This window comes from Lissotriton vulgaris, chromosome 7 (assembly GCF_964263255.1).
Source record: "Lissotriton vulgaris chromosome 7, aLisVul1.2, whole genome shotgun sequence".
Taxonomy (NCBI): Eukaryota; Metazoa; Chordata; class Amphibia; order Caudata; family Salamandridae; genus Lissotriton; species Lissotriton vulgaris.
Window position 1 is genome coordinate 1,675,956,808 of NC_141695.1, and position 12,024 is coordinate 1,675,968,831.

The 12,024-nt window shown below is 44.1% G+C and overlaps 1 protein-coding gene across 1 annotated transcript in view; it reads right to left on the reverse strand.

Annotated features, from left to right (window-relative positions):
* Window positions 1–12,024, reverse strand: part of NSFL1C (NSFL1 cofactor) — a 138,697-nt gene that overhangs the window by 113,193 nt on the left and 13,480 nt on the right. The window contains exons 2-3 of the mRNA XM_086932738.1: window positions 3,336–3,433; window positions 2,996–3,070 (exon numbers count right to left, since the gene is read on the reverse strand). Of these exons, the coding sequence (XP_086788864.1) occupies window positions 2,996–3,070; window positions 3,336–3,433 (173 nt within the window). The remainder of the gene's footprint in view (window positions 1–2,995; window positions 3,071–3,335; window positions 3,434–12,024) is intronic.

A 12,024-nucleotide genomic window follows, 5' to 3' on the forward strand; every position in this document is an offset into this window, starting at 1 on the left:
TGTTTCAACCCTTAGAATAACACCTTTAAAAGCCTATGTTAATTTTGGAAAATGTGTCGCAAATGCCAATTTATAACGTTTTATATATAATGTTTTGTTTGTGTGATTTCTGTATTTTATGTGTGATGCACCAAAGGTCAGGTGACTAAAGTGTGCTTAATAAATGGTAGCACTGCTTTTGATGAACCAAAGCAGTGAATGACCTGGCAATGCAATTTTAGATTGTTTTGCTGCACTGTACGATTCTTTAGTATCGCGCCTTCCGCCATATTTTATGGTTATTACAAAGTATGATTCATACTGCTATAAATTTGCAGACTTTTAACATATCAGCAGTGCCCTCTCTAAAGATGTGTAAAGCGTTAGGTGTGTGTAATACTTGTCATGCGGCTCTGGGCTGGCCCTTGTGTTCTGATGATTTTTCCCCATGTTTGAGCTGGCTGATGTTTTATCCTGTGCCTCTTCCTGAGTATGTTTCTCTTCCTTTCTCTAAGATTGAGGAAACACCTGTCGCTCTCCGTGAGTTCCATTGTATAACATTTTATGTAGCTCAGAACTGTGTCCAATCTAGCGGACTATAACCACCCTGAACCTCGCAATTTAATTGTGCGGTTTATTTGAAGAGCATTAGTTTTAATAATGTTTGAAACCAATCTATGCCCCCGGAATCCCGCCGCGGCCGCCCCGGAAGTCAGGCACGGTTGCCTGTGACGGGGGCGGGGCCACGTCCAGACCGGAAGAGGAGGCAGGCGGAGTCGATGCGTCTCGCGGCCCGGGGCTCCTGTGAGCGGTGTAGAGCCCCGGGCCGCGCTAGCAGGAGGTTGGGCGCCGCGTGCTGACAGCAGAGTCCCCGACATTGGCCAGGTAAGTTCCAAAAGGCTGGGGGAACTTGGTGCACGTGTGTGTGTGTATGCTCGTGTGTGTATGTATGTGTGCGACGGTGACGGCGGGGGAGGGGGGCCTCGGTGCACGTGTGTGTGTGTGCGCGCGTGTGTGTGTATGTGTGAGGGGGGGGTGTCTCTGTATGTATGTATGTGAGTGCGTGCATGGGCGCTTGTGTGTGTGTCTGTGTGTATGCGCATGCGTGTGTGGTGCTTGAGCTTCCCAGGAGACGCGCCTGGCCACAGCGCGCGATCCAGTTTCAACTCGCCTCCAAGGCGATGCGCGCGGCCGGCACTGTCTCCTGGGAAGCACAGTCGCCAACAATAGATCTCTAGCGAGACACAGCGCTGACGCGCTGTTTTTTCGCTACGAGACCTAAAAAAGCGTATTTTTCTAAAATTGGTGTGGATCTCCTTTTCGAGTCGGTGTCATTTAGTAATCCTGGTGTGTAGAAATGTATTATACTCCTCTGTGTTAGGCCTAAAGCTGCTCGACCACACTACCACAAATAGAGCACTTTGGGTTTTCATAGAAGCACTGTACACTTCGGGGGGAGGGCCGGGGGGAGGTAGTGTCTGGATTCTTTACACAATATGATTATTGGCTTATCACAAAGACCCAGCTTCCTACAAAGTAACACAAAACACTCTGAGGGGGTGGCAGGGAGGATTAAAAGTGGGGAAAGACTTGCAGCTGAAGAAGAAAGGATATGCAAAGCTTAGTTTTAAACACTTTCCAAGCAAAACCTCTTATTTAAGGCAAAGTCACATGGCACAGTGGTCACAGAAAGTGTTCCAACACATCAAAACAAACAATGAATTCACTATCAACAGGTGGGTGCTTGCGCATTGGGCTCTACACATGAAAATCAAGGAAACCACTGACAACAACCCTGTTAAGGATGCAAAGCATTTTAAATTGTAGAGGGCCTGTACCAATTATCTAAAGCAAACAACTGTGTATAATTTCATTACGGCTGTGGGTTAAGAATATATATTTAATATCTAAAGCGTAGATCAAGGTTCGTTATAACACATGGGAAAGACTGGCGTAGGCAGATACACATCCCCTAAAGGCCGCTTTCAAGAACCCCGTTTCTCCTTCGATCCAACGTCCACTTTAGCCCTGCGAGTTAGCATCAAATCCAAGTCCTACTGATGATTCTAAAGCAAGCCAACCAGACAGCTGTATTCCGAAAAGAGGGCATCATGTACCAAGACTGGTGCCCAAACTGAACAAGAGTGTAGCTAAAGCATCCCTTCCTGGTGCCCATAATAGGCAAGCCCATGTGTGAGGCCTAGTTTTCATGGAGAATTGAAATTGAGGAGACAGAGTGTGATGCTCTTCAAGTTAGTCACAGGACTTAGGCTAATCATTAAAATACATCATTTTCTTTTAGTCCTGGTCACCCAATAATTTTGGAGCTCTGTAAAGTTGTGGTGGATTCTCCTTTTCAAGCAGTACACTTGTAGTCTTGTAACACTGCTCGCGACTTTCCGAAACCCACTCTACAGGAGCTTTTTTCCCCTACCCATTAATCTCATTCCAAATTCAAATTAAATTAAATTGATTCTGTAATATGGCCTTGGCTCCTGCATATACATGCTTTTTGATTGTGAACAGTGTGGCCCTTCGCCCCCTGAATTCACTTTCCTGTAAGAACGGCAAAGTGAGCTTACTGTGATTGGGAAGGGGAGGCGGATGTGCTGCGGGAGGTTTTAAAGTTACTTCGTTTTATGCTTTTGAGTGATGGACATGAAAAGAAAAGGGAAAACAGAGACAAAATGTGCGTTGTCTGCATTGAGGGTGTTTTACTGGAAGAACCCATCTCTTTAGACGAGTGTCTTGCTCATCCCTGCTTCCAATGTGAAAGATGACACTGATCCAGGCTTCAACCCTGGAGTGGGATATTTAACATTTATCTGGAGCAGACTTCACAGGTACGCCCCACTGAAGACTTTACCACATAATTTGATCTAAGGTTTCAGCACTTCCTGATTTTACTTCACAGCACAGAAGAGGACAGAATGTGTCAACCCTTGTTTGACCTGTACCACCCTCAGAATCTACCCCATACAAAAGAAAACAAAAGCAACACAGAAGAACCTCTGACCTCTGTCCTTCTTCCTCGTCTTCATCCTCTTCATGTCCATGCACTAGATCTTGAAAGGAAGTCACCCTGTGATCACTGAAAAGGACAAAACAATTATAAAGCAGGAACCTATACACAAAGGTGACGAAAGACAATCGAGTAAAGGTACACCATGTCTGCCCCAGTTTCCTGCAGCTATTCTCAGGAATGTGTAAACTTTACAAAAAGAATAACCGTCCGACATATTGCTCTAACAGGAATTTCCTTTTTCCAGAGGTGTCTACAGTGGGCCAGGCAGTGATTTGCTGGCCCTTCTTGAAATAGCTATATGCATTTTTCTGGTTCACGTGTAAGGACTCACCTGGAACCAGTTCCTCTGGACCCAGAGCTCGGAGGCGGCTGTGGCAGGGTCACGATATCGTCATCACCACCGTCCTCAAAGAAGTTGCCCAATGCAACCTGAAGAAAAAAAAATACTTGAGCACAGCGTTAGGACAACATTTATACAGTGGCAAGCTTTCAAGTCAGCCAGTGCAGAAAATCTGGACTGGTTTGAAGAGTTCCTTATAGAAGAGGGTGTGTTCAGGAGGGAGGGTGTAACAATTCATTACATCATCCCTTCTTTCCACAGTCCTCATTTCTTGAGGGTGTGCCTCTGTGCCAGAACGAGCATCCCGGCTTTCCCAAGTTGAAATGAATCTTGCCCTGTTTGTGAAACATACGATTCTACTAGTACCACAACCAAAATAACTGGTGAGCTGAGACTCCCAACGTGGTCGGGAATGGGGTATGTGGACGAGAATGAGGTTTCGATCGCTACTAGTCATTCGGCTAGTTTTGTATATTTTTCCTCTAAGATGTGCACTTCTTGCATGAGCACAACAAAATTGGCTCGATGGTGAAGGGTATGTAAACTGACCACAAAGTGATCTCCAGCGCATTCCAAGCAAATTTACTACTTTGACAAAAAAGTAATACATCTGTAAGTAATTATTTTCAGAAAAGAGTGGTTTTGAAAACATCTCTGCCTATCTATACCAGATAAAAATGAGGGCAGACCACTGAGGTCTAAACAGAATGCGGTCACAGCAGCAGATCAGAGACCATTTATGAGTATTTGGGCCTAGGGAGGATTTGATACAGCAGCCGCATCACAAAATCAAAAGATGGAGGGAGGAAGGGAGAGAGGTTTGTGCAGAGGCAGGCAAAATGCTGCACCAGATGAGATCACTGCTCTGTATGGCGAGTGGGGTCTGCACAGCCCTAGCAGTGCAGGCTTCAGGAGACCCCCATGCATCATGTTTGATGAGGTGTGCGGGGTGTGTTTCTGTTGACCCCGGTAGGCACGGAAGTGAAGGATACTGCGTTATTAGATCAGGTGTACGCCATGCAGTGGAGCGGTGACACTGCAGGACCCGGTCAGATCAAACTGCGAGAGGCCATGTGAGATGCTGCTGCTCTGCCAATTCAGCTGTGGATGAGAGGTGGGGCATTGTCACTGTCAGATACAGTGCCTGTGCTGCATGTGTGTGGGGATGACCGGAAGAGGAGGTATGTGGGGGTAAGGAGTGGAAACATCATAAAAAATAAGCCAGGGTGAACACTGCATATGGAACAAGGCCTGTCCCATTTCTAATAGCATGGACAGCACAGGTGTGAGGAAGGATGGCAACTCTTTAGAGAGATTTAGCTTTGTAATAATAAACATAACTTGCATGGTTGGGGCCAATAACTGCAGCATACCTCCACGCCCCTTTCACCCTAGCACTGCCAAAGACCAGAAGATAGTTTTCTCCAGATTTACAGTAGGTTTACTTTCCTTGCAGTAGTTCTCCACAGCTCTAAGTTTTTGTTGTAACCCACGCTCAGTATAGTTTTTGACTACCAGATACTCTGCCTAGAATAGACAGAGATGTGATGCTCTCTAGCTTTGGGGAAAAGCCCTGCGGCGACTGTGAGCATTTATTTTAAATCTGCCTAAAAGAAAATAAATACAAATGCAAATCCTGCTGCAGCCCTTCTGAAGCCTGATGTGTTCTGATACCCAAACGGTGGGGGGGGGGGGGGGGGGGTCTCATCCTACTTGGGCCTAGTCACCACAATGCACGGATTTGACAATCACTAAACTTCGTATCCTGGTCCAGCCGGGGCAATACTGTTTGACCCAGCCCCAGTGTCCACAAGAGACTCAGAAGTGATAACAGGTGCTATGGTACGTCCAGGGTAACGGGGAAGAGAAACAGAAAACAATCGCCCACAAATCCATGTAACTTGCTCACAGCTAGACTCAGGCTCTCCCTTGGGCTTTTAGGATACCCGAGATAATGGGATAAAACTCGGTTCAGAAACTTTCCATCTCAAGCTGCTCCTGTACTGATTACTCATCTCACAATTCAGTCACTACCTCTAAAATAAATCGCCATACATATACACACACACACACACACACACACAAATATATATATATAAAAATATGTACATACATATTTACAAATGTATGTGCTATAGAGGGCTGGCTGGACACAGGGGGCTTGGAAGAGGGCCTGGCCTGTAGCAAACCCCAAGCCACGCGTTTGGCTTTACATATGCTAATAAAATATTAGTTTAAGTTAAAAAAAAAGTTTTAATTTCACTGTAAAACCAAAGGTTAAAGTGACAGGACGCTTGGGTATGGTCAAAATATAGCAAAGTACAGTGGCAAAGAGTGGTGCACAGCAGTGTCGGAGTCCAGTGCCATAAAAGGCAGTGGCGTAGAGTGCGATGGCATGGAGCGCAGTGGTGTAGAGCAGATTGGCATAAAGTGTAGTGGCATAGAGTGGTGCAGAGTATAGTGGCATACAGTGATGTAGAGTGCAGTGGCGTAGAGTGCAGTGGCATAGAGTGCAAAGGAGTAGAGCATTGTGGAGTGGCATAAAGTGCAGAGGTGTAGACTGCAGTGACCTAGAGCAGTGCAGAGCAGAGTGTCGCAAAGTGCTGTGGCATATAGCGCAGTGGAGTAGAGTGGCGTGGCGCAGAGTGCAGTGGTGTACAGTAGTGTGTCAAAGTGTAGTGGCATGGAGTATGCAGAGTAGAGTGGCATATAATACAGTGACATACATTGCATTGGCCCAGAGTCGAGTGCAGAGGCTTAGAGTGGTGCAAAGTAGAGTGTCAAGAGGGCAGTGGCATACAGTGCAATGACGTAGGGTGCAGTGGTGTAAAGTGATGCAGAGTGAAGTGGCATAGAATGCAGTTTCATAGAATGCAATGGCCTAGACTGCAGTGGTGCATAGTAGAGTGCAGTGGCATAAAGTGCAGTGGTGGAGAATAGAGTGCAGTGATGTACAGTAGAGTGCCATAAAGTGCAGTGGCATAAAGAGCAGTGGCATAGAGTGGTGCAGAGTAGAGAGACAGAGTGCAGTGGTGTACAGTGGTGCAGAGAAGAATAGTGACGTACAGCGGAGTGGCACTGAGTAGAGTAGAGTGCAGTGGTATTGAGTGGGGCAGAGTAGAGTGCAGTGGCATAGAGTGGCGTAAAATGCAGTTGCAGAGAGTGCAGTGGCCTAGACTGCAGTGGTGCAGAGTAGAATGCAGTGGCATAGAGTTGTGCAGCGAATAGTGCAGTTGCACATAGAGCAGTGGCACAGAGTATTGTATTGTAATTGCATTTATATAGCGCTTATTAACCCTGACGAGGCGGCAAAGCGCTTTTTCGGCGAGTAGCGCGCTACTCCGGGACCCATAGAGGATTAGTGTTGAATTAGTATAGTAAAACATGCAAGTATATTTTAAGTGGTGGATAGGTTAGTCAGTTATTTGAATTGGGAATGATAACAGAAGGATAAAGAAGGAAAAAAGTTGTATTTATATAGGCCTTGTTACCCCTGATGGAGTGTTGAAGCACGCTATTCCGGAAGCCCATAAAGGATTAGTGGTGAATTAATATGGTGAAATATGAAAGTAATTTCAGTGGTGGATATTAGTCAGGTATTTGGAGTGAGAAGGAAAGTGGAGGGATAAAAGGGGAAGAAAGGTTTGCATACATATAGCACTTGTTACCCCTGATGGGTGTTGAAGCGCTCTTCTGGCGAGTAGCACGCCACTCCGGAACCCATAAAGGATTAGTGTTGAAAATTAGTATTCTAAAATACGAAGTAATTTCAGTAGTGGATATCTATGTTATTCAGTTATTTGGGTAGAGAAGGGTAGGTGGCGGAATAAAAGAGGGAAAGAGGTTTGTATTTATATAGCACTTGCTACCCCTGATGGGGTTTTGAAGTGCAAGTAGCATGCTACTCTGGAACCCATAAGTATTCAATTTGAATTAGTATGATTAAACATGAAAGTAATTTTAGTGGTGGATATGTTAGTCAGTTATATGGATTGAGAAGGGTTTGGGATTTGTAGAAAGGTGTGCATTTATACAGCGCTTGTAACCCGGATGGGGTGTTGAGACGCTTTATTGGCAAGTAGCACGCTACTCTGGAACCCATAAAGGATTAGTGGTGAATTAGTATAGTTGAATATGGAATTTGAGAAGTGAACATGTTAGTCTGTTCATTTTGATTGAAAAGGATAGTGGAGGGATAAAGGAGTGAAGGATTTTTTTTTAAAGGTCTTAGCAGGAGGAGGAGGCTTTTGGATGAGTAAAAAGGAGTTTTGGAGGGGAGGAGTCGGAGGGAAGAGTTTAGAAAGGGTTGTTTTAGGGGATCAGTATAGTAAAAAAGGGGTCAGATGATGCAAGCAGGGGTAGAGTAGGAGAGATTCTAGAAAGGGTTATTTTGGGGATCATAGTAGTGGTATGGGGTTTGCGATAAATGAGAGTGGATGTAGAGGATATATTGATACATGTATAGGATGAGAGATAGGGTAGTGCATTGGAAAGAGTAGTAGAAAGAAGTTTGAGATGAGTCAGAATGTTGGGCTAGAAGATATATTGAGAGAAGTATAAGCTGAGAAATAGGGTAGTGCTTTGGAAATGCTAAATTATTCCTGATGAAGAGCGGTCCCATTCCATGTATTGCTTTGTGGGTGATACAAAGCAGCTTGAACGTGGCTCTTCTGGCAACCGGTAACCAATGCAGGGGTTTCAAGGCAGGGGAGATGTGGTCTTGCGGTTTGATATGCAAGACCAGTCTGGCAGCTGAGTTCTGAATCCGTTGTAGTCTTTTCATGGTCGTTAAAAGGTGATCCGTGGTAGAGGCTATTGGCGTAATCGAGTTTGGATAGTACAAGAGAGATGGTAGCTTGGACCTTGTGCAGAAATCCCAAATGAGGGAAAATTTGTTGCAGCGCATTTTATAGTGACAAATAGTGCAGTAGTGTAGAGTGGCATAAAGTGCAGTGGGGCATGGTGGCATAGAGTGCAGTAATGTAGAGTATAGTAGCGTGGAAGGCAGTGTTGGGGAAAGAAGCAACACGGAAATTGGGTGGGTTGAAGGGAAAATAAGTTACATGGACTAGGATATGGGAGATGAACTGAAAACACAAGTCCTCATATGGAGTGCTTGAACACAAAGAAAAAAGTAGCTCTGAAAAAGTGGGGAAACATATGATGCCCCGATGCCGTGACAAATGAGGAAGAGGAAAGGAGAGCGATGCTAAAGCTAACAGGGAGGGCTGTAAGCCCACTTTATGTAAACAACATGCCTCACAAAGACAGCGCATGAGCTCTCTAGGCAAAACCTAAAAACGGGCCCCTAGCCCACTAGTTGGGTACTAACATGCAGTATAAGAGGGTGCAGCGGGCGCTGTTAACCCCATGGCATCTGTGCCACTGCACCTGCAGCACTAGTGATGGCAAAACCATTCGCTGCTGGGCTTCTAAGTGAAGGACTGTGGTTCAGGTACGAATGAGAAGTGTAAAGGGGGATAATCAACAGGATGGGGGCCTGTGAGGTGGAAAGAAAACAGAAAAATAAAAAGGGGCCATGATGCAGCTAGCATTGACGGCATCATAGTGTTAAAAAAAAAATCATACCCGAATCACAGCACGAGCAACGAATGCCAGAGGAAGGACACTAATTAAAGTTAATCTATTCCTGATCCATGTGCTACCGAAAGAAAATCAACTGACATATAGCAAGCAGCGCCCAATTAGAAGGCAGCAAGAAACAGTGGCAACACTGCAAACTAATGGCAAGCAATGAGCAGGTTAAAAGCCTTTTATACAACACAAGAGTCTTGCAAGCGAAAGAGCATGTACATGTTTTTCTGGGATCGCCCCGAGGATCTGGAACTCACTGCCCCCAGAAACCAGACTGAATCCTTCAGTAGTCGCCTTCAAGAAAGAAGTGAAGTCTTTGCTCATGAGCAAACTTTTGCCCTAGTTCAGTGGATCTCTGACCCACATGCCCCATTTGTTCTCTTTCACTATTCGCATGACCATTGCTTGCTATCATTGTTTTGAGTATTGTTTTTAATTATTGTTTTATGCACTTATCTTTGCATCCATTTGTATCGGAGAATATTTTCTATTTCCACTGCATCGGTCATGTGTACAGTGCTCAGATACCCGCATGGGTCTTGGTATCGCTATATAAAACTTTCGTAAATGAATGCTCAATCAAGAGACCTAAAAATGATGTTGGCCTTCATTTGAAAAAACTTCACATTCTTCAAGTACATTAAAATCTTCTGCAATCACAATGTTATAGTCTTATTGGGCGGATTCACCGCTTAGGGGAAACAAAAAGTTTTCATTTGTGGCATTTCAAGCTCATGGTGCCCATTAGGATAAACAAGAATATGCTGAGACAGACTTATACCTAATTTTTCAGCTTTTGTCAACTTGAAAACTAAATAAATTGTCAACTGGGAACACAGTCAGATAGCAGGATCTCACTTAACAGATCACCTAGATAAGAAGCACTTAAAAACACATTAAAATCCAATTGCACAAACAATGAAGTTAGGGGAAAGGTTTCATTTAAGTCCAAAGTATCACTCTACTTTATCACTTATCACAATCCAAACAGAATTACTGAGATGTAGTACCATCCGAGTAGAAGTCCACCAAGTATGCAATAATTCAGACGCAAATAACTGCCTAATGGTATCCTGACTTAACATACTGACCTCACATTGAATGGCTAATCCACTTTAAAGACAACCACCATTCTGGTACTAATGGTTTATTGATTACAATAAAGCACTGCACTACAGTGCTTATCCTTAACCATTCCTTCTGTAGCAAAATATGATAACATTGCTGCATATTCTGAAACTGTTAACAATTTTCCTACGCTGGGAACACTATAATTCTTGCCTTGAGGAGACCAAAGGAGCCAAGTTCCAAAAAATACTATAAATTGATTCAATCAGAGGAGAATTTGATGGGCTCACATTACCTCAAGCACGGTTTTCTCTTAAAGCTTCTTCATTAGTAAACACAATATGCCTCGTCCTATACCATAAGGGGTATGGAAGTTGTGTTGCTCAACTCCTGAGGGTTTCCCTAGAGATACACTGTCTTGGTGTCTATTTTGTCCGATGGACAACTAGACATTAAATTATGGTAAAAGTGGACAAAACTGTTATTAGAAGTTGGCTGGTTGAGGGCATAGCACAAAGGGTGTCCTTTTAAATCAATCTTCAGGGGCACTTTTTAGGTTTTGCCTGCACTTACAAGAGATATTGTATACAAAAAGTGACTTGCAGCCCACCCATTGCTTAACATTCATTGGCTTCATTGTCACTCTTATTTGCTGCCTTATAATTGGCCAGTGTCTGCTGACTCCACCTCGTTTCCTTTCGGCTGGAGTATGGACCAAGTACTGATTGCTTCACCTTGATATTTTATTTATTTATTTAAAGTTTTGTATAGCGCCAAAGGGTTGTCCTTCCATTTATCAAACATAGAATTGAGGTACTTCATTTATTTCCACTTCTTCCCAGTTGTCCTTGTTAAACCACTTGCCATTTGTAGCTATGTTTTTCTATGATACACACCTTTCAAACCAGCCCTTTTCTTCTTTGAAATGGATGTTAATTGTGTATTGTGACAACAGGTGTTATCTGCTCCCAAATGTATTTTCACCAAGACATGGACGTGGGCGTAATTGCTTTCTATATGTGAAAGGATATATACATATTTTTTAACCAAATGTCATATTTTTTCCTTTTTCACTCATGGAAAGATTAACTGATCTGCTCAGAAACAGAGATGTAGTGCAGAGACCTAGCAAGCAATGGCAAAGCCAATATGTCTCGCCTTTGAGACTACTGGCTCGGCCTATTGTTCATGCGGTATACCATGGGCATATTTGACTTTGGCAATGATTTGTAGTCACGCTATATTGCAGCATGGCTAAAAGTATAATTAAGAAAAGCACTAAGCTAATTCACTAACTAAAAAACACACACATTAGCCCAGATTCTAATTCGTTTTAGCCACACTGCAGTACAGCATGGCTACAAAGTATTGCCAAAGCCAATGGCTATCGTAGGCGAGACCTGTTGGCTTTGGCAATGCTTGTTACCATTAAAGATGCTCATTAGGAGGTATGTGAACACCTGCAATGAAGCACTCCAGCCAGAGAGCAGCCCAAAATAGGCTGGGTAGCAGTTGTCCATCATGTGACCTCCAAGTTCAGATACTTTTCATTCTGCAACGGAATAACTTCTAGTCTACAGATCTTCAGTCACATGCCTTCTCAATTGGCACTCTCTTAGCCAGACTCACATCAGAATACTCAGCGCTTGCTGGCTCTGTAACTGCTGTGACTGCTTAGCTTTAACTCCCCTGCACTCACCCTCATCTCCCTTGGAGGAAGCCTCTGCATAAACACCTATGGCCAGGTATCTATTCCACAAAGAATGTCTAATCTTTACTGATAGTCAATCACCTCTTCTCCTTCCTGCTTCCACATACACGCTTGTTGTTTGATCCATGCAGCAGCCACGTCCATCGGAGCAGCGACTTTGCTGGGTGGCATGAGGAAGTGGTCTGTGGAAATCACGCACCTGCTTTTGTTAGCACGTTGTCTGTCCATGCAGGGATGTGTGTGTGTATATGTGCAGAGATATAGCTGCCTATATGCGTATTTGTATCTCTGCAGGGTTTTGTGTAC